Source organism: Acyrthosiphon pisum, chromosome A2, assembly GCF_005508785.2.
Source record: "Acyrthosiphon pisum isolate AL4f chromosome A2, pea_aphid_22Mar2018_4r6ur, whole genome shotgun sequence".
NCBI classification, from domain to species: Eukaryota; Metazoa; Arthropoda; class Insecta; order Hemiptera; family Aphididae; genus Acyrthosiphon; species Acyrthosiphon pisum.
Window position 1 is genome coordinate 40356106 of NC_042495.1, and position 24834 is coordinate 40380939.

General features: G+C 29.3%; 1 protein-coding gene across 1 annotated transcript in view; it reads left to right on the forward strand.

The window, feature by feature from the left end:
• Positions 1–2954: 2954 nt before the first annotated feature.
• LOC100162825 (neurotrimin-like) overlaps positions 2955–24834 on the forward strand; it is a 244680-nt gene continuing 222800 nt past the window's right edge. The window contains exon 1 of the mRNA XM_029489793.1: positions 2955–3119. Coding sequence (XP_029345653.1) covers positions 3026–3119 — 94 coding nt within the window. The 5' untranslated portion in view covers positions 2955–3025. The remainder of the gene's footprint in view (positions 3120–24834) is intronic.

Consider the following 24834-nt stretch of genomic DNA (forward strand, 5'->3'; position numbering starts at 1 on the left):
TAATACCAATATTGCGAAGTCATTTATTTAAGTTTTATTAAATAAATAACACAGTATTATCAGTTATTGTAAAAGTAAAAAAGAAATCTTTTCATGTGATGGTTAATCCATCTAATGTGAGTATTGATTGTTTCAAGTTGGAACGAATCGAAGTTGTTGCTGAACTATTTGATCGTTAATTCAAGTATACTCATATATGCCTTCAAAGTTCAAATGTGAAACGAGCGGATTCGTCTCGGTAGAAAATAATATTATGGAATGTGAAGGGTCTCCGCGGCTGCTACATTCCGAGGGGTCGTTTTGGTTGTAGAAAATTGTGTATGTAAGAATATCAACGAGGGACATTAAAAACGATATTATATATTTTCATATAATATAATGACAAAAGGGATACGTCAAATGGCGATTGTTAAGATCGTTTTTTATGTCATTAATTTATGCCCGCCACCAGGACAGCAAAACAGATACTTATATAATGCACGTGACTGAATGCTCGCAGGCTAGTTGTAGTGACTATATAGTGGTATCTCTACATATACATTATATATTATTTATATTACGTAATATAAATCGCTTTTTCAATTTAATAATGTGAAAAGGATAATATTATAAGCTATTTAAATAATCTTTTAACCAACATAAATAATAAGTTTAAAAAAAAAATTGATTTTTTCTACCAACTTATTAAGGTAAATTAAAAAATTATACCTTATACCAGTTAATACCTCCTATCGTATTAATTATTTACTTTTATTTCTTGTATTTATTTAATAAATTGTTTGTATAAGTTTAGTTTTTATACCTATTTTCCATCATATTTTCAGTGTTTGGATATGTTTATGGTGCAATGTTTAATGAAAACCTAGACAAAATGTGTCCCGTGTAAGATTGGTTCGGACAATGTTCATCCTGCCAATTTCTTATTCAATGATAATGATATATTAGGTGGCGGGGACAGAGATATTTTTCGTGTGCATTATAAATTACAATCGGTATACGATACACGTTTAGGTACGACGTATTGTACATCCTACACGATTATTTAGGTGTTAACCTTCTCCATCAAAATGTTATACCTATATTTATTTACGGTCCAATGAGATAACATCCGATTTCATATATTGTATACTTATATTTTTGACCATATTGAAAATTTGTAATCATATTTGCAATCATTTCTATACTTGTTTATTACTATTTTTTTTTTCTTTTTGTTTTACTTTTAATTTTTTAATCTTTTCTTGTTCAAATAAATTTTAATGTATAATTAATTAATTAATTTGTAAGACTCCAACTCACCAATACGAGGTTTAACCTCAGTGGTAACTGGTAAGTTGGGCCAAATACTTCTGTTATTATATAATCAGTTACTATTTTAGTAATTACATGTTTTTGTGTAACATTGTTACTATTACATTGCATGTTTAATTGTTTTTAATGGCCAAATAAATATTATTATTATTATTATTATTATTATTATTATATTATGTTAGCACTTATTAGTTATTAATGTTGATTTGCATACCAGCCAGTTACCATACGAAATAAATAATTAATTAATTTCGGAAAATGAAAAAATAGGTGTACTTACTACTTACTACTTACTACTGTACCATAGTATAATAACGAGCTTTTAAAAATTTCAAAAAATAGATCGTGGTAAGAAAAAATGAAAGAACTTACATATATTTAAATGTTTTTTTTCAACTTTGATATTTAAGCTATAAACTGATAACAAATATTATTTGGTATACCTTAATTATTTAGATATATTATAAATTATAATTTTGAGTAACTGTATTTATTTTAATTATGAAATAGTAAATTTAAATAAATATATAATTATTAACTTGATGATTTACGTGGGGTTGATTAATGATTAGGAAATATATTTTTTTTAAATAATCAACCATGATGCGACTTGTACATTTTCTTAAACTTAAATAGTGTGTGCTAAACTTTAACATTACTTGCAAGTTGCAGTCGTGATTCAACGATACACAAAACGAATCGTCAAGGCTGGGCATTAACGAGTTAATAAGTTAAAAATTAAGTTCATTTAATGGTGTTTGTAAATTAATTTTAAACTTAATTGATGTATTGAAAATGTCTATTAATTTAATTGAAAAATAATAATTAACTGCCCAGCCTTGCGAAACGAAGTATAAGATGTGATTGAAACCCTCAATATTTAAATATATACGTAATGTACACCTATATATTGAATACATGCGATTGCTTGAAATTTGATAAAGTTTGTCATTATTCATTAATCATTGCATATTATGTAGATATATCTGGTATACCAAAATATATTATTATGAATATTATATTTGATGGTGTTTTAGATTTAGATAAACGTAAATTTGACTTTTTTTATCACCTGAAATAGACAACGGTCGTTTGAAGAACATATCGGCCAAAAAGGAAAAAGTACCAACGAATATATCAGGAATGCGTTATGCCCATACACGACATTATAGGGTTTGCGGTCGCGTCGGACACCACACGTCTGCTGACGTCTGATAAAATGCATCCCCGCGATATATATAGACCTAAGGTACGGCGTATATAATATGTAAAATATATAAAATGTAGTCAGCAGAACGTGCCGAAAAACCGGAAAACGGTTTACGCAACGTGTGTGGGTCATAAAGACATATAATATAATATATTATATTTATAAAATATAATATGCTTTCACACAGTATTCTCACTATTATTATCATTATTATCGTCATCCGTCGCTGCGGCGGTAGAATCTCGACGAGAATCGGACGTTTCGACGATGACTTCATTATGTCGGCGTGGCCGAAGGGGTGTGATCGCAAAAGGGTTTATTATTATAGGCGGAGGCGCGGTGGCGGCGGACCACGTTTGGCGGCAAAAACTTCGGGCGGCGGCGGAGCAACAACCCTCGTCGGTGCGCACCCGATACACGCCGCGCCGGCCGAGACACGCGACCGTCACATCGTGGCGTCAGTTCTCGCCTGTTTCGCTAAGGGTGCAGACCTGCTGAATCGTCATGTACACAGGTCCCGGGCATGTGCTCGTCGCGATCGCGATCGTACTCGTCGTCGCTTCAGCCTTGTCGCCGTCACGCGGGGAGCTTATCGTCGGTAAGACGTTTATCATTTATTATTTTTATTAAGCATAGGTAGGTACTGTAAACGTAAAAACGTTTATTGTACGACACCAATATTTCTACCGAAGACGGTTTATTACGTCTCATTATGTCATGTTGCGCTCCATTCGTAAAACGGGAAAATTCCAAATGCTGTTTTCAATATTTAAAATCATTTTTCATTTTTAAAATTTTATTTAATATCAGTATCAAAAATAAAAGTAATAATAATATTATTATGAATGTAAGCAGAAAATTACGTGTAGGTTAGGTACTATATGATAAAAATAATAAAACGGTTAACTTATGAGTTATAAGCTTAACATTTCAATACTATTCGCTATTATTTCACCATCATACAATATAGTATTATTTTTGTAACCTGAATAAAATTCATAATTTTCAAATGATATAAATTCATTGTTGGTGTTATCATATATTCATATATCTTCGAAAAATTATTAAAAATAGAAAATCGCGGAAATATTTAAATAAAAAATGATAGTATACGGGCTTTCTAAAATCTACTATTAGTAAGAGTAAAATCGAAGCTATAATTATATTAATCTTAATGTAGGAAATTATATAATCAAAAACTGATTGTTGCCCAGTTCATGAAGTGAGCAAATTCACAAATGGGGTGTAACAAAACGTAGGAAGTATAGTAAATATTAAATACTATGTAATTGGTTTTAATAGAAAAAATACATGGTATGAATAGTTTTTGTTGTGGATTACTCGAAAATATTATCATATTATATTATTATTATTGTAGATCTGATAGTTTTTCGTCAAATCCAAAGTACCAACGCACGATTGTGCGTTTTATCGAAATGATGTTATTTCAGTCAATTTAAAAAAAAATTGCATGTTATATAGGTACCAAGTGGTCTCGGAGTAACCAAAAAAATTCATACCTCGCAATAATACTTCATAACCTGTTACCCACCGCGCTTATCGGCAACATCCATAAATTCATGTCTATTTTTACATTGGAGTCAAACTGTATTTGTATGAATAATAAGATTAAGTTTAAGTTCACAATAATTTCTTGAAAATTTAAAAACTAAATTCATACTTTGTTACGATATCGTATAGATATACACGATTTTTTTCCTGCTGCAAGATTATTACATTTATAAAGAAAATAAATCGTTAAAACAAAAAATGTTTAATATTTAGTCAAGTTGAAATTATTCATTGTTTTCCTTGTTTTACTCAAAGACTCATATAACGTTTTAATTAGACTAAACATTTTTTTATAGAACTATTGAGAACATTTTTGAATTTTTTATATTGTTATAAGCAACTTACAGCTCATGAAAAGATTGAATAGTGGAGATGTGGTCGAAATAAACCAAAAAGAGTTAACTTTGAAGGGTATTTATTCAACACAAGAAAACGTTTCTAAATAGAATTGAAAACAAGAATACGCTTTTTATAAACTGCATATTAGAATAAATTGTAAAACCTATTTAATATTTATGTATCTAGTGTACTAGTATTAAAACAATATGCTGTGTTCATAAATGTATTTCATGATCATGCCATATCGCTTGCAAATTAATTGTTCACATTCGTATTACTAAAACACCTACATCAGTGGTATGCCTACGTGTGGCTTACCCATATCAGTGTATCTAGTGGGTATATAGTGTCTACTGTCTACCTTTCTCCTAGTCAGGTAATAAAATTTGTTTTAATTGGGAAACGAAATCATGGTTAATTTTATAATATTATAAAAGTATACTAGAATGAAAAATTTTATAAAAAAACTGAACCATTTAAAAAATATTAAATGCAGTAACGAAATCGCTGTTATTTAAATACCAAATATTTCAAAGTAGGTATAGAGTATGAATATATTTTTCTTTTAATTTAACGATTTTCAAAATAGGAATAAATTGTTTTTGTTATAAAACGGAGAAGTAATTGGTTTTATACAACCATGTTTTTTTTTTTTTGTTTTCTTATTTTAGGAAGTAGCAAATGTGCCCAATATTATTTTCCGTCGAAATCGAAATGTAAACCGTACTGTATACATTATTATTATTATTTTAAGAAAGCCGTAATTATTTTCAATTTATCTTATAAAATCACTAAACCCCGCTAACATTATCTGGTGAAAAAAAATTATAAAAATTATAAAACAATATAACAAATAGTGTGGATATTTAAATTAATATTGTTTAGATGTTTAATTATAACTGTAGTTGTGCTTTATTTTGAGACCGTTTGAGGCATATTTTGTACTATAAAATGAAAATATATTTTTTTAAATTTTCATGGAATTGTGGTCGGTACGCATAAGGTCAATATGTTGGATTTAAAATCGTTGGCGCACGCAGGAGATTTTCTCGGTGAGGGTTGCAGTAGAAATATGATTCCCCTATTTAGTTTTTTCATGCATATTTTTATTACTTGTCCACCTTTTATAATATATTACTTTGTATGGTCAGCTGTTGGTAAATATTATGGAAGTTTTTCATTCGTCACTATAACTACCTATAACTACACAAAAAATTAAATAAATTTTGTACAGTTATTATAGAACGGTGCAGTTATTACTTGTTAATAAAACCGGCACATAAAATTCACTTAGCATTTAATTTTGAAATTATTATTCATAAATAAATACAAAAACCGGGTAAGTCACTCTACTTTATAGTAGGTTTTGAATGTTCATCATTATTGAGTGGGTAGCTGTAATGGATGTGTTAAATTGGAATGTAATGTTAATAATCATTCGGATTGCATACGAAACACGATTCTGAATATAGAAGACAATAATCTATTTATATTATTTTAAGTAAATTATTTTTCTATTAGTAATACGGTGTATTGAACTAATTTTTGTCAAAACATCGAATATATGATATAATATTTATTATTATTTATTTACTTGTATATCAACGCCATTCGGTTTTTAATATTAGTGATTCGAGATAATAATTTACAATAGATAAATGTAACATAAAGCTTTAACAATATAATATTATTATTATATTATTTGATAGGTACCTATATAACAATAGTGTTAATAATTTATAACTTATAATGGTGTGAATAGAGATGTATGGTATCGAAAATAATAATTTTAGTAAAGGCAAATAGTTTCATATCCTTGCAATTAATATTTTTTACATTATAAAAAAATACCTAAAATCATTATTTTTTGTTAAATATCCAATTTCATATATCAATATTGAACTTCAAACGTTTATAAAAAAAAGCGAGTATTTACTGTTGACATTTTAAATTATTATAAGAAATATTTATGAGAAACCTTGTTTTACATTTTTAAGTCTTGGCTATTTAATTAATTTTTAACTACAAAATATTTTTTTGAATTTTTCTGAATTATACAAAAATTTTAATTTCAAACGTTTATAAAAAAAAATTTGTGGCCATATATTATCGTCTACCTATCGAGAGTTTCAATTACTGTAATAACAAATTATAAGGAACGTTGTATTAAAAGTTCAACCTATTATTGATTAAGAAAGTAAACTGATATTAACATAGGTAATATTATACCAAAAATATTGTCGTATGTTAAAATATCTATAAGTAATTCATAATTATTTTGAAAAATATAACATAGCTAAAAATAGATTATATCAATAAAATGAAAATTTAAAGTATCCAAGCTTGTTAATTTTTTAATTACAAAAAAAAAAAAACAAAATATCGATCTCGTATCAGTTCAAAACCAATAGATAATTATATTCATAGCTCACGCTCAGAATCTAAAATATAAAGTCTTTACATCAACGGTCAATGTAATTTACATCCTGTTTAAGGTAAAGAATTATTATATATTAGTTTTCAATAATCAGTTTTTTGTTGTTGCAGTAGCTATACTAAGTAATGGGTAACTAAGTAACTAAGTAACTAAGTAACTAAGTAACTTAGTAACTAAGTACTGGTATGCAATTATGTTTTCGTGTTTTAAGAGTGATTTAAAATGTTCATAAAATGCGTCAGTGAATTGGAAATAATTATAGGTACACAGATAATTGTTTTTGGAATTTCAAAAAAATTACCTTGAATTATTGTAAGTAAACGAAATATTACCCGGGAGAGATTTTGGTTTTCATTACATCTGGAAAGGTATTCATTCCCCTTTTTTTTGTGTGTATTTACCACTTCTTAAAGATCTAAGATATGAGCTTGAAATATTCACCGATTATTCATCTTAGAAGTTAGAATTTAATTAATTTGTTGGAGTTTTTAAATATTTCGATAGTTAATAAGCTGTTTATGTACAAAACTTGAAAATTAAACGTTTTTACAGATAGCGATATCATGAGAACATTTACGATTTAATTTTTTATTCATTCTTTAATTTTATTTGGTTATAATTGGCGTAGATATTTATATTATAATATATTATATATAATATGTATATAATACTCCTGGTACTGATTTATTGTTATATTTTTAATTGGAATAATTGCTTTCAACAATAACTTACTTCATTAGTGATTTATGCACAATCAATTATTGTTATCAAAAGTTCATAATAATAACAAATATATATATATAAATATTATGAAATTCCATAATATGAAAGGTAAAAAATTATTTAAAGGCTCAACTCTCAAGTAAGATATGCCTAAACAGTTCAAAATGGATTCCCATTGCGTTATTTAAAGCATATATAGATACCTTTATAAATTAAATATATAAGATACCTTTTTATAAATTAAATTAAAAAATGTTAGTGACCTTTTTTTAAAAATGTATATGCGTGTATCGTGTATAGTTAAATAGTTCAAGATTAATAATAATTTTACTGGACTAATTTTGTTTTATCAAAACATTTGATATTTTATAATTATTATAAGTATAGATAACAGATTATCTCAATTTGAAAATGTAGCATATCAATATAATTTATGTAATAATATATTTTTGCATACGTATATATAAATTAAAAATAAAATTCGATTAAAACTTTTGGTTATAGAAGGAATTTTGATGATGTTAGAATAAATTAATCAAAAATATTATGTAGTGATTATTTTATAACTTTCTTGAAAATTCAAATTCAAATAAAAAATTTCTGATTTTAAATTTGTGTTCAATTTTCAACTAGATTATTAAACCTTCACTATACCTACCTTACTAAATGTTTGGAGCACTTAGACGGTTCTAAACATTTTTTTTTTAAATTTCCCTACTTAATAATTTTCTTGTTCTAAGATCAAAAAATAAGTCAATATATTTAATACATTGTAGGTTATTTCTTTTCAACCAAAAATATTTAAATTTCTTGTATACATATTTTTAGAAGAGACAATTTACGAAAGCAATATGAAAGAAAACTAATCAAACTTTTTTCATCGTCAATTTCATCGACTTTCATTCTATAACGCGCGGTAGCTCTACAGCTCGGCAGGTTCTTGATATTTCTTCAATCAATTCGTACGATGTCTCTACAATTATTTCTATCCGAGCTTTATTATTTTTCAGATACATTTTTCCCATGGTCATATTATATTTCCCATTTAATTTCTCTTACGAATTTAGAATTGAAATTAAAACTTTTTGCAAAGTATTTTGTTTAGGATTTCAAGATTTGCCCGAAAAATATTACTTATTTGTCAAACGGTCGAACAACAGTAGGTATATAGCATAGTAGTATAATGTATATACTATGTATAAGATTATATTGCTATAACCACACCTTTCTATATAAGTTGAAAACAACTTTAAGACGTGGAAAGAAAAATGGACATTTACTTCTTATCATAGAATTTCATTTGGGTTTTGATTTTGCGGTGATGAAATAACAACACAAATTCCGCAATAAAAAAAAAAACTGAATATATTGAAAAACTGTATATAATATAGGAATCAAAAAATGGTCTCTGATAAGATTTACTGAACGCGTCTTCGGAATATTATAACACGTGAGGTATACTTTGTGGCTTGTGCGATAAAGATTGTCTAGTAACATCGTTAAATGCGTGCTTAGTGATGAGTGGTACTATTGTAAGGGAGTGGAGGCTCCACGTACTCAGGATTTGGTCGCTCTAGGTCATGAAAATGTTTCCGCTCTTTTCCCCAATAGCTATTCGACACCTATTGTATATTTCATAAAAAAGAGAAAAATCATAAAATAAATATTATTTATATAAAAATCGAAAATGATCGCTCTATTGGCCGTTCGTCCTGATCAGTTCAACTAAGTGGTAATGTAGTATATATATATAGGTATATTATTATTTGTTATGAATATTATTTAATATTTGGAGCAAAGTGAAGAATAATGTATTAGTCTTACGGTGATGATTTTATTAAATTATTTTTTTCTGTTGAAATTAAGTTTTAATGGTATTTTTGGATTTTTTTTTTAATAGTTTCTCTGAGTGCAAATAACAACTACCAATAACCGTAAAAAATTTCAGTGACCCGGTTTATCGCTCGCGAATATATTTTTGAATTCAATGAATATTTATGAATCGTTGATTTCAAATTTAATGTAGGTACCAATATATCTTAATCCTGCGCTGATATATGTTGTCGAATGACCTGCCACTGAATGAAGTCCAGATTTTTTTAATTTGAATTTTTTTACTTAGATATTATAGCAAAGATTTTGAAACTTTTGTCTATATATTTTTTACTCAGTAGCTTTGTCATTTCCAATATTATCATCAAAAAACAAAAAAAAAAGAATTATTTAATTGTACGTTTTGTGTTAATAACCAACCCAAACAGTCAGGCGTTAAAGTTTTTTCATATTTTTTGTCTCCTTATGTCTATTCTCAGTGTAAAACAGGTAGGGATTTATTGTTTCGTTCATGATACAAAAATAACAATTTGTACGCCATACAACTCAAAAGTGTATATAAACGAGTAACGACATAAGTATATATTATTATTATTATTATTTCAATAAAATTACGCTAGTTATACAATATTACTGTATCATTGGATTGTAAAATCTCGCCTGACACGCCGACGCACATACACACACAACATTTGACGCCATGCAATCAAGACATAAAACCAAAATGAATCCCAACGAGTTAGAGGGTGGGGACTATTGAAGAGGTTTGTTTTCTTTTTTTCATGGTTTTAAAAAAAACACATTCGGCTTTTATATAGGTTTATATAGGCTTTTATATAGGTATATAGGTCGTTGGTGTTTTATTTTACCATTCGGAAATTACCTCGTGCCCGAAGTGCCGTTATTACCTACTCTAGTAGCTGACTTATGTCTCATGTCTGTATGTGCGTGAACGTGAGTTCAATTTGATAGTTAAAACCATAGCATAATATTTAACCCCACTTACAGATGTATTATATTTATATACATAATACATGTATGATATATTAACCAATTATTCCAAGACGTTTGTTTTTCATCTTTTCAGAACGTTGAACAGATTTTTTGTTTTAGTTCCCAATCAGTGTTGCATTTAGACATTTTGCGCCCCGGTACAAAAAAAAATTGGCACCCCCTAAGCTCCGGTGAAAAAAATTGCTTCCCCCTAAGGGGCCTACCCACGGAAAATATGGAAGATAGATCCTCATTAACCTTTTAGATTTTGAGCACAGAAAAGAATATTTGTTTTACAATGTGTGCTTTTTTTACAAATATTGTTTATATGCAAAGATACATTTGAATTTATGTCACCTAAACCTTGCTTATAATTCATCATATAAATTGTTTTTTTTTAACATATTTAGGTAGGTTGTAGGTATTTCATGAATAAATAAAATAAAACTATATAAAACTATGCAAATTAATATTAATTAAAAAAAATGTCAAACAGCATAATACTAATATACTATATATATAATACTGTTATTAAAATAATTAAAATTATATAATTTATTTTAATAATTCACAAGTAAACATATTTCTGGCCACAACATTTTGGCGCCCCTAAAATACTGGCGCCTGGGGCAGTTGTACCCAGGGCCCCCCCTTAAATGCGGCCCTGTTCCCAATAATATATTTATTGTTACAAAGATTAAACATATTTTGTAAGCTGAAAGTAAGTGTAGCACTGTAGCTACAATATTATAATATTATTAATAATATACTATAATAGCAGTATATCCGACGTAAGAAATATTACAGCGGACGTGTGCTCGGCCGTACCAAGGCCAAAAACTACTCCTACTACGACGAGGATTATCTTACAACACAAGCCCGGCGGTTAAACCTCTATAATATAATAATAATAATAATAATAATATTGTTATAATATTAGATATTAAGCCCTATGTAATACGAGAAGCATCCGATAAATATTTTCCTATTTAAAATAAAAAAATAAATAACAATTAATAAGAAACAAGTAATTTTTTGATATGTTTATATTCGTATACAATATAATATACGTGTTACTTAAGTCTACAAAGTCATCGTTTTTAATTATTTTTCCAAACAATTTTCGTTGCTCGGGAGAAATATTTAAAGTTTTAAAACCTTCGTTGTACTGCTGCGTGACGACCTCACGTAGACAGCCATCGAATGCTTCCTATAGACAATATAGGGAAACTCGCATTTCGGATGCCTCTGTAGTGTACATCGTTTACTTCTTATATATAATATATATGAACCTTGGCACTATACCACCGTTGTCCAGTGGTCGGTACTACGGTATTTTTTTTTAACGAGGCGCGTTTGCCGCCACTGCTTTTTAACGAGACTCGTGTATATACGTCTGTATATATGTCTGTACCGTGTATACAGAAACACTACGAAATATTATACGTAAAATGTAGCATTATTATAAGCGGAAACACGATAATACACGAATGTCGAATGCGAATAATATATATATTCTATTATATCCAATATTTTATGTTAGAAGCGCATAGTATTTGATATATAGATACATATTATTATAGTTAACTCACCTCTACGGATTCTCTCTGGAGACGTCTTCCTGGAGCGTCCCGTACGCCTAGATCTGTAGTGTGTATAGTGGTATATATTATGTGCACCCTACACCCCCGCAGCGTTTACGATTTTTCAGAATAATATTTGCCACGTGTTTTCGTCGAATTTCGAGCGATGTCTGTTTATTTATTTATTTATTTTTTTAATTTGACGTTTTCGACCTCTGTAAATTTCTTCATAGTCATCAAAGCGTAGCACGTGCATTTTACACACACACACACAAGTTACAATAGTACAGACTTTATTTCTCGAGGAACTGTACTATACTTTTTAACTGCTATATTATATAAATTTGTGGTCTATTTATGAAAGGAATCAGACTTCATTTTTTTGCGTAATGCGCGTTTTCCGAGACATAAGCACGTGCAATTTAACAATTATGTTTTCACCATTTGATCACTATAAACGACCGTAGAAAAATTAAAAATACGTTACAGTCCCTCGCAAGACCGCGTTTTTGAATAAAAATTAGTTGCACGAATGGAACAGTGTACATTTTGTTATGCGTCGATCCATATATGTAAATAAACGAAATGCGCAACAAAAGCTCTTAGAACAAAATGTAATTCTAACGACGTCATAGTAGGACATTATAGGAAAGGTACAGTTAAACGTTTTAGGGATAATAGTGGCGTATACGAATGTAATTTAACCTAATCTGCAAAGTAACTTTGAATTTACAGGTACATACATGATATGTACAGGTGGCGTAAGTGTTCTGCTTCAGTTGCGATACCACGTGAAAAAAAGGTGGCATAAGTGATTTGCTTGATATTCGACAAAAAACTGTCGAAAAAAGTGCATTATATTTATATTTGTATAATATGATGATTTGAGCCAAGTATAAAATATATAAAACAAACAATTTAAAACATTAAAACCTGTTCTATTTAATGTCAATGTAGCGCAAATTACGAACCCGGAACTTGTAGTAGGTACCTACGAATTAGTGTATAGTGTATAAGTTATAATTTATAATATATCGCGTAGACAACTGTTGCGTCTTTCAGTAAAATTATATACAATTATGTATCAAGAACGCCAGATGGAACGCATAACTGGTTCATTGGATGCAGACAGTGTATATCATTATGATTATTCATATCCTCCCTTCCCTGTATACTTAAACAACGATTCTGTAATAAATCGATTTTCACTTTAGAATTTATGATTTCTTCAATCTCTTTAACTAGGTAGTGAAAATCTTCAGTTTGTACCTAAAAAGTGACTGTAATTCATACTCTATTAAAATATATATAGCTAGTATATTATTGTATTATATAATACTTATACACCGTGGTATAAAAATACAATATAATACAAAATAACTGTTTTCCTGTTCCAATTTTAATATTATATACAGTCAACTTTTAGACGTTATTTTCTTGGATCGGAAAAATATTTCTTACATATTATATATAGTTTTGCACAACTTATTTATTGTGTTATTTATTTTATAATAAAATAAACATGCTTCTTACCATTTAATGTCTATTATAATGAAGAATTTGACTAGACCAACTATTCACTAATCACTAATGAACCTTAAAATTGTTATGGTATTGTTTATCTTTGATTGTCAGTCATTTTTTTATGATAATATGCACCGTGCCTTACTTTACCTGGTACAATGTTTGTTTAAAAGTGATTATTGAGAGCTGCAGTTATTAATCCGATAACTAATTAATAAGAAAAAAATTCAATATTTGACGAGCGTGTTTTATTTATTCTTTAATGATTATTTGTCACTTTATATTTTAATCAGTATAGCAATTTAGTTTAGAATAAAAATCAAAATTCGAATAGGTAACAATGGAAATGTTTGAATCAAGTAATAATAATGAACTATAGCTTTAAACGTTAAAGAGAAGTAGTAAATAGTAAATAGTAAATAGTAAAAGCAGCAACAAAATTATGTGAAAGAATATTTTAAATTTAAATTTTATACCCAGAAAAACTATTTTGTAAATCGCATTACTTATTTGAAAAAGAAACATTTTGAGTATTTTTATTTTAAAAATAAAAAAATGTACATATTATATTACTTTTGACCTGAGAGTTCAACCAAATGTATATTTGCTATTTTGAAATGGAAACGGTTTTTTTTGCAATAATTGAAAAATCGTATTTGTTTTGTTTTCATCGTTCACGGATTGGTAAATTGAGGTAGTCAAATCAACTAAACTCTAAAAGTTCAAAGCAACTTTTGAAAAAACCCGGAGGGAAAAAAATAAAAACAATGTTTGGAATAAAAGTTTGTCAAAATCGTGTGGCATGAAGTATATGATTGCATGAACACATAATATAATCGTCCATAGAGCTTGGAAAATGATTGAAGTGAAAATTATATCGATACACTATCTATTTATATTATTATGTATTACATTCATATCATTCTATTAAATATTAATATATCAGTAAACACGATAGAAATCGAGTCTATATCTGTGCGTTACATGTATTATATTATCATGTAGGTAGGCATTGATATAGGCATATGCTATTATTATACGGTGTTTAACCGTCGCATAAAGTCCATTAGCGATATTCAGACTAAGTCCGATAGATATTCTACCGAAAATACATATTAGCTAGGTGTAACAAATTAAGTGCCTCACGTTGCAATTTTTTTTGTTATCTGATTTTTGACTAGCATTTACCAGTCGTAAATAAAGTGGAAATGTTTTGATGTCCATTATAGTTTTCACTTTTCCCGAACTTATCGATTATGGCTAACATGTAAAATAATTCTGACATGTATACTATAGTTTTGGCTTAAATTGTATATAGATGGCCCGCTGCTGCAACAATAAATTATAAAATCAAAGTGAACAAATTTTGAATATATGAATACACGTAAAGAAATATCTTGAGTGCAATCTAAAATTAATTATTAATTGTTATTAAAATTATTAAATATTTACTTATATTCTAAAGTGAAGTATATACTAAATACTAATATAATGCATCATGCATGTATATTATATCATATATATATTATAATTGTATATATTGCATGTGAGGATTTTAATAGGTGAACATAAATTAAATAATTTAATAGGTATATGGCCATACGATTAGCTAAATCTGATCAAAAGATGCGTATATTTTCAACATGACTGTTTATTTTTTTTTAAGTTTTAACTATTAATTCAAAATGTTTTTTTTTAATTTTAAACTATTTGAAAGTTCAACAAAATGAACCTTTATAAAGTTTGTATGAACTAACAAATTATGATCAAATAATATTAAGTTCTATAACGTTCGACAGTATATGTTAAGCGATTGAAAATTTTACCCTTTGGGAGTTTTAGCAAAATACTCTTAAGTGTTATGGGCAAACTTTGTTCAATAGAAATTTAACTGTAAAAATTAAAAAGGCCAGGTACTAAACCAATTTTGTTTATACAAAAATACACTTCGTGTTTACTAAGTACGTATCAGAACTTTTATGATTTTATTTTTAGTTTAAGTTGAACCTAACCTAACCTAGCATAGTAGCATGTATATAAATTACATAATACTAGGTATTTATAATAACAATATATTAAATAACGATGATTTTATCTTTGAGAAACTATTTATTTTCCTAAAACCTTGAATGTTGTTTGCATATTACAGTCTTATGCAGTTTCAGCAGTTGACACATTTATGCATCAAGTACTCAAGTATCAACATAACAGTGATATATCTATACCTAAACCTACGTAATTGATGATATGAGTATAGGTAGGATGTTTTAGAATCTGCTCTGCGGCGCAGAATACCATACCTGTAAAACCGCAAACGTAAACAACAATTAAAATCGCAAATAATCAACTACTTAATCAAAGGGAGAGGGCACGATAATGTTATATAATCAGAGCCCTACTTAGGGGTGGGATGGGGTTACAGCCCCCGACATAATTAAGGTCCCCGTAATTTACTGTAGTACAGTCATATACGATTTATTTGTATCAATTAACATTAAATTATGGTATATAGTGTCTATCTTAAAAATAATTTGAATTTGAAAAACGAATTTATAATTTAAGTTGATTGGCTCCACCAAAATATTAGCCCCGGGCCCCAAAATCCCTAAGTAGGGCTCCGTATATAATATTATGTAACACGTATTACAATATTATTGGAAATGAACACGCGACGTGTGCTCGTGTAGTACGCGGGAGGATTAAGCGCCTTAGTTGAAAACGTGATGCGTACGGTTCGGCGCGTAAACCGGATGCGGGTTACCGCGAACTCTGCGGCAGTGGGTGTGTGGATGGCGATGCCTAACCTGCCGCAGATACGCGTTTTCCGCGGATACGCAAATAATAATTATTATTACCTACCTGCCTATGTATATATAGACGGTGGATATTTTGAAATACGCTGCGCCGTTTCGACCTTTGCACGCACGCCCCATCGCTTTATACAATATAATAATTATTACGATAATGACGTGATCGTCTCGTACGACCGAAAACAACAACAATATACGCGATTTACCAGCTCCCGCACCGGTGTAACGTACCTCCATACACTGTAATGTTCTACGGTATTATAATATGATATTATACCAATATGCCGTATCTGTAGTGGAATTTCGTCGGAACGGAAACACGTGCGAATAATACCGCGACGGACGATCGGCCGGTACAACTCACACGTATTATAATATGGCGCTATGTAATAATAATAATAATAATAATAATATGTAAAACGCAGCAACAACAACAATAATAATGATAATAATAACAACAGTCACGGGTACCTTTGCGTACAAAAGCGTACGTCTCCCCGGCAGCGTGTACATTATTGACGGCCGTGATTTGAATGGTTCGGAGAGGGTAAAAGAGGGAGAAAGGGGTTGGTTTACGTCCGGTCAGGTTCGCGCCGGACCGGTCGGGTCATCCGGTGGCGATCTGCGTGGACACCCTCACCCCGGTATAATATTATTAACACGTCGCCGCATTGTTTTCGATTCCGTTTAAACGTACCATATATATATTTTATATGATGTATATATATGTCCTATATAGGCTATTTGGAAGAGTCTGTTTGGAAAAAATTAAAATTGAAAACATTTATAACAATACACACGTGTGCTATACACATTATACAATACCTATAAGTGTAGTCTATACGTCATATCGTCCATAGCTCGCCTCACCGCCGCCATACACGATAATATAATAATAATATTATTATTGTTGTTGTGTAGGTACACTGGCGCGGACCGGTACATTAAGCAATATTCGTATACCCCACAGACCGAGGGTCATGATATTACGGTGGGGCAAAGTATGCGATATTGTTATTATTATAACGTGTTTTAAAACCCGCAGCGTATGTACGACCTCCATTATCACTTTACTTACTACGTACTACCACGTGGTAAACCAATATACCGCGGTATCTGGTAATTGCAGATTTAACACGAGGAATTCAGTACATTTTACACCGTATATGCGCCACGACAACCGACGGTGACGAGTACGAATTTTTCGAATTCCTCGTAAATAGTGTGCTGTAGTTGTAGGTACGTACCTGAATTATAATGTAGGGTGGTCGTGCGTACGTATAGCGTGTGGTTGGTGTTACAGTGAATAAGGGAATACTTGATTTGTACGAGTAACTTTGATCGACTTTTGTATGATGCATAAAAAACATCGGCAACCCGACTTTCTATGAGGGAAGGGGAAAATATAAAACAATGCCAAAGTTCTTACTTCAAGATGTGTTATCGTGGAAAATACGATAAACGACCGCATTGGGTGATGATGATCCCGAATTGATCCTTCCTGATGTTGTGATCGAGGACGGACGATTTAATGCATTTATTTTACCATTATTTGTGACTGTAATGTGCATATATACAGAATATTTACAATATTTTACTGTACATTTTTTCCTTGTACATATCCTCCCACATAGTAGTCTCTCGTTACTCAAAGTTGGATAATAGTATAATACCTAACTAATTACCATTAGTTAACCACCAAGTACCAATGTACCATTTACGTACGTAACAATAATTACCAAGACGTACAAAAAACATATAACCAAGTACCTGACTATAGTTAAGACCTAAATAATATAATCATTAAGTATATCATAAATACCGCTAATTTAATCGACTCATTATACGAAAATTATCTATCTGCGTGTCGTAGAAAATCAAACAACCACCTCGTCAATTTAACAACAAGAATTGATGTCTAACCGATAGAAAGAATCACATGAAACTTTTTTTCTTCAACAAAAAATGTTCACAAAAAATTCAATAAAAATCAAAATGAAAATAACACATAATTGTTAGGCCAGTAAATTTCTCGCTTGGTTATCGAAATATATAATAGACAATGTTAAGTGCATAATAACTGTAAAATGTTTATTTGTGTCATAAATTAAGTAAAATGTAACTCAACAACATTTACCCATTGTTGCTTTTAAATAATCCACAATTCAAAAGATTTTCCCTACTTGGAATAAAACTCCATTTTCCAACAAGGATTTGTCTAAAATATTTTTTTCTGGTTTTTTTTTTCATCAAATATTTTTTTATTGGAATTCAATCTTCGAATTAAAATATGCTACAGATATATGAGACGATAAACGAGTTTAAAATAAAAATGTGGTAAATGTTTACAGACTGAGGAGAACGAATTATTTTTAAATCAGTCGCTTTTCTTTTTAAATCCAAAATTGTTTAAATCTATAGAATATTATAGAAACATACTTTATTAATACTTGGCTTATCCTGAATTATGATAAATATATATGAATTAATTTCAAACACAAACAACAAACTTATCGGAGTTAAAATTATCATCTTTATAGTCTTTACAGAATACCTACGTTTTCTTAAGTCTCCGGGTTTGATGAATTTTTAAACAGAATTAATTTAATTTTAAGTTTAACTGTCCACTGTAAATTACTAAACATAAAATCTAGATATAAAAAATATTTTAAGCTCCTTGTATGTGGAAGTATAATTTTAACAACTTAACTGTATAGGTACAAATATTTGTTTTATTGAGGTTGTAGTTTAGTGTTTCGAAAATGGTAATTATTAGTTTTTCATTATCAACCATACATAATTTAAATGTTATTTTACGTATTATATGACAGCGTATGATATTATTATCACTTTTACGTCGTATACCTAAGCATATTTCATATTTTCATCGATGAAGTAACTTTGATATTTTTATTACACCATTTCATATTACCATGAAATACCATTACCTAACATTACCTATTTATTTAAATATTTTAAGATTAACATAACATAATATCCTAATTGGATAATATACATGCAATTAAATATGTTATAACTTAATGTTAAAGGTGGCCGGTGGGCATCAACTTGTTAAAAAGTTATTTTTTTTAAACTTTTTAACTGAACTAGTTAATTATTTTTATTTGTAACTTATGAACTTATTCAGTTTAAATATTTATTATTGTAACTTAACTTTTTATAGTTTCTAATTATATATTATAATAATCTCAATTTTTTACAGTTTACAGTAACGTCTGATAAATATTTGTGTAAATCAAAATACAAGGGCAGTTTATGACTTAAAAATATTGTAAACTGAAAAATAATTATCTTTTTTTTAACTGAGTTAAGTTAATTTTATTTTCTATCACAACTTATCTAGTAGGTTTTTTTTTGTTAGTTTTTAGCTTTACTGAAGGAAATTTAATTCAATTGACTCAACTTGCCACAATTAATTATTTTCATTAATTTGCCCACCTTTGCTTAATGTACACTAAGACGTACAATACTAGCGGGAGATCATGCATTTTTAATCGTAAATCGTAATAATATTATTGATGTAAATTAATTAAATTCAAATTCGGTACATATTTAGTATAGATTTCGATCTAAATAGAGCAGTAGGCTATGTGTGTAATTGTAGTACCTATTGTATATTATATGATTTGATATGCTGAAAATAAAATGCTGTGGTATGTGATAATATAATGTGGCGGCTCCACGATTGATCAAAATATTGAGGGCTCCAGGATTTATCTGGACATATTTTATTATTTATAATCAAAATTAATTATAATCAAAAAAGTTATAAGTACTACTAATACCTTCCTGTATAAGACTATAAAATTAAAAGTCAACTTGTCAACTAATAATTTATTACAACAATGAGCCAATGACATTTCAGTATAGTTGTTGTAGTTCAGCGAGTTTGTTCATGCGATGATCGTCGACACGGTTTAAATGCTACGTTCTGATATGATAATGGTGGATATAACGAAAATAGTTGCGTATCCCGTATAACATTGATACTAATGATAATAATAATAATGCAACACTCTTCCACTCTTCCAAATCAAAATAAAAACACGATTATCGTTGTCGTTGTCGTCGTCAAGTATCTGCGTGTGGCGTGTCATAACGATATTATTATTATTATTACTATTACCCTATAATGGTAGATATTGCTATACGGCAAGTCAGTATTGTATGACGTTCATTGCGTCGTATTTTGCACCGATTTGCAACCCGTTTCGCTCCGGCCCACAAGTGGCTCAAAGCCCCATTAATATAATAACTAATAAGTGCGTAATATAAAAAAGATTTATTCAACCCACATCCACCATTCAATAACTACAATAACATGTAGTTACCCATGATAATGGGTTTGTTCCGTATATATTATTATTTCATTAATATGTAATAAGAATTAATTAACCATAAATGGCGTAAATTATGAAGCCGCCAATTTCTGAAATGGCGGTGCTAAACGCACTCAAGTCGCTCCCAGAAAATTGTGAAGGTATGTTACGCTATTATAAATACAAACAGAAAACTAAAAAATCACTATTTAGGTATATCGAATTATGATACGCAACGTAGGTATACTATTTACTATTTACTTTATAAATTCCAAAACTTTGAAAATTGACGTGGCGAGTCGAAAACAGATCATCCGGTGTAGGTATACGCTATCTATGAAAACACTGCCAGGTCTGTAAAATAATAATTGTCGTACACTGTAGACGTCGTGTCGTCGGCGTGAACCGTTCAATAATCCTGCCTGGAAACTAAATCGTAACACGTGCGTGTACACCGGATCCCGATATGTACTACAATGCCGGCGGCGACTTTTGCTTAAATCGCATCGGTTAAAACGGTGGTCTTTTGTAAATTATATTAGATCGCTCTACGTAAACACAATACCGGAGGACACATTATTTGAATAAGGGACAGCTCGTTACTCAGCTTTCGATTACGATGAGTTTGACCGGTCACATTTCCACTGCGCATTGTCTGCTGCACACGCCTAGCTAAGTGATTCGGTCACTCGGTGAGCATGTCTTTGTGGTAACCGCATGTGTATCTAAATTCTAAATATTTTTAATACGCAACTACAAAGTACAAGTCACCATTTTTATTGAGATTGCCATAATATAATTGATCCATGATTAAATAGGTACTAGTATATACAATCAATCTACATAATATGTATTAGGTATCATAATATCACTGTCAGATTTTTAATTTAAAAAAGTTAGAACATATTTTTAAAAACGCATCATAGCTTATACTCGAAATTGAAACCACTTTTAGATTTATCACGTGGAAAATCCGCAGATGGTAATATTCCATTATTATGATAATAGTCGTCGCTACAATCGTAACGCTGACCAATAAACACTGAAAGTCGTGCTTTAAAACACGTTTGCGCTCTCAATAGCTTATATTATAAACAAATCAACATCAACGGATATACTATGAAAGTTCTTCCTAAGTGGACGCGTTCTTATAAATCGCGTTAATAAAGTGTTCGGAAGAAAAGCAGTTTTTTCGATTTATCGCCCAAATGTGTACACGTGTCGTGCACACCATAACTCGTATATTGCAACCACGCACCGTATATGCTCGTCGGCTGAATTTCCGCACACCGTGACGGGGTGGTGCACCCGACCTTAAAAATTAAAATTTTACTATGCCGATGACGCGAATTTCCCGCCGCCGTTTCCTCGCAAATGATGTGTAGCATCTGGCTTCATCTTCGCGTAATGACATTGAACTCGTGTATGCATTTTTTTCTGATTTTTGTAAAATGTAATAATATAATTTTATTAATATTTGGTACAGAATTTTAACCTTGTATATTTTAAGTATTCAAATTTCATACATTTTGGTTTTAAAGTAGGAAATAATTCGTTACACCTTAATAATTGTATTTTAAGATGTTTTCATCAATGTATTAAAAATAAAAAAAAGGATTTTGTTCTGATGATATAAAATTATAAACTAATTCAACAATATTAACAATATTAGTTTGCTAATTATTGTTTGCAAATGAATATAATGATGAGTTGTATCATTGATTATAAGTATTTATAATCAATGGTTGTATATTACTATATTTCTAATATTCTAAGCCTTAGAAATGTAGAATTAAATATAATCTCAATTCTAAGGCTTAAAAATAGATAAATATAGTTCTAGTAATACCAATATAATATGTTTATTTTATTTATCAGAATATTGGGCATACTTTGTGAGAATATTATACCCCAAAAACACACAATTATCCAAAATGAAAAATCACGCAATAGCCAATAAATACAATTAAACGGTTTGATTAAATTCGTAAAAATCGTACTCTCTTTCACCAGTGTCTTAGACCTCTTTTAGGCCTTCAACCTATATTATTATTTTTTTTTAGATTCTAGTGTCTCAGATTATTTGTCCCATTTTTCTTGTTTATATTATATTATATATTGTAAAAATGTAAAATAGACAATAATACAATATTTAAGAATTCATACTAAAATATAAACATTATTTTATTTTTATTTTCTCAGCAACCAATTTTAGCCAATAAAAATAATAATAATAATATATTGGTAGTACAATAAGCATAAATGCTGAACAAAAAATAAAAGCGTATGTATAAATGTTGAAAAAACAATCCAGCGACAGCACTTTGGCTTAAAGAATAATTAAACTAAAATTGAGGGGAAATATAAAACGCACTATTGCCAAAATATTGATTTTTCAGGAGAAGTGATTTTCTGTATCTTAACATTTCCAGTAAAACAAATAGACAAAAGATTTTGAAGAAAAGGTTTTTTTTTAAAATTATTTAAAAATTATTGTTTATATTTAAAACGATTCAAATGTGTTCAATATTTTAGAGTTATATTTTTAATTTAATTTCAAACTTAATTAAAATTTTTAAAATTAAATTTTAGTACGTTTTGGAATAACTTTTTTACTCCCCTAGATATAGGTATACTACCTACAACATGGGTACTTGTGTGTTTTGGCATAACATAAAAAAAATACGTTTTGGAAATATTTTGTTTTAGTAGGTATAGTTGAATATTTGGTGTCTATTCTTTTAACATTGGCAATAGTGCGTTTCAGCGTAAAATTGGAAAAAGCACGTTTTGATTTTCTAAATATTATTTTTATATATTGAAAAGGTTTGTCTTGGATTAACCAGTCATTTGGAATCACAGATTTGACCAAGAAATAGTACGTTTTGATCTACTCCGACGACGCCAGTCGATTTATCGATGTTTTTTTTAATAAGAATCTAAATCGAACCCGATTTCATCAATTTTGGCAATATACCTAACGTTTTGAATTTCCAACCCTCAATTTATTATGATATTTACAACACTATATTCATATATCTATATATAACATAAATATATATGTTTATTTATGTTATGCTTAATACAACAATACATAATATACCAATTAATATACTATATAGTATGATTATATACTTTATAAATAGGTAAATACCCATAGGCATTAATGTATTATATGTTGTTGTGTTTACGGTATCCAATTTTGTCGTTAATATGTGTGTGCGTGAGAGCGTGTTTGCTGAAAAATCGTCAGTTTCAAAAGTAAACACAAACAGTAAGCGTCCCCTTCCTAAAACGGGACAAAACGAATGATGACCGCGGACAAGGGGAAATGCGCAAGGTGTATTCGGGTATAAAATCATTAACGTATTTTTTCTTCTTAAACAAATATTGAACGTTTTGTTTGTATAATATAAGTACAACGAATAACGATGCCGCCGGTGGTGTTCGAGAATCGCATAACATAATGTATTATTGTAATCGTTTTGCGATCGAATAAAAAGGTAGAAACAGTGAATTCCGCAGAAATTGTAAAGTCAATCCTTATAATGAGTTTGGAAAAAAAAATTATTTTTTTATATCATCTTTTTTTAAAGCTTTTATATACAATATTTTGTGCAGAGAAGTGAAGAGCTTGTCTGTTATTCCAAAGGAAATGTTTGATTTTTGAACGGGGTGGAGCATATTTTCAAGAATTATTCGCTTAATGTATCTACTACGCTAATTTATAAGCACACGGTCACGCTAGTATGTAGCGATTAGTATGTAGTTTCGATTGGAAAACTATTCATTTTCCAGACCGCAGTTTAAATCATGATATATTTATGAATTCAGATGGGTGCATATATAATATGTATAATATTTTATAGTCAAGGGGATAAAACAATTACCACATGCAATAATACATCAGTAAGTAGTATCTAAGTTGGTACTACCTAATATGATATGCAGGATGCTTCATTTATAACATTAAACATAATAACCTCGGTAATTTTATGTCTGATTGTCACTGATTGAAAACATTTTTTCCCCCCATTATTTGATGTCACTATTGTACCTGTATATACAATATAATATTTTAGAAAAAAACAATATTTCTCCCACTTCATTTTTTATTCAATTCTTAGTCATATAATTTTTAAAGTTTTTTAAATAGAAA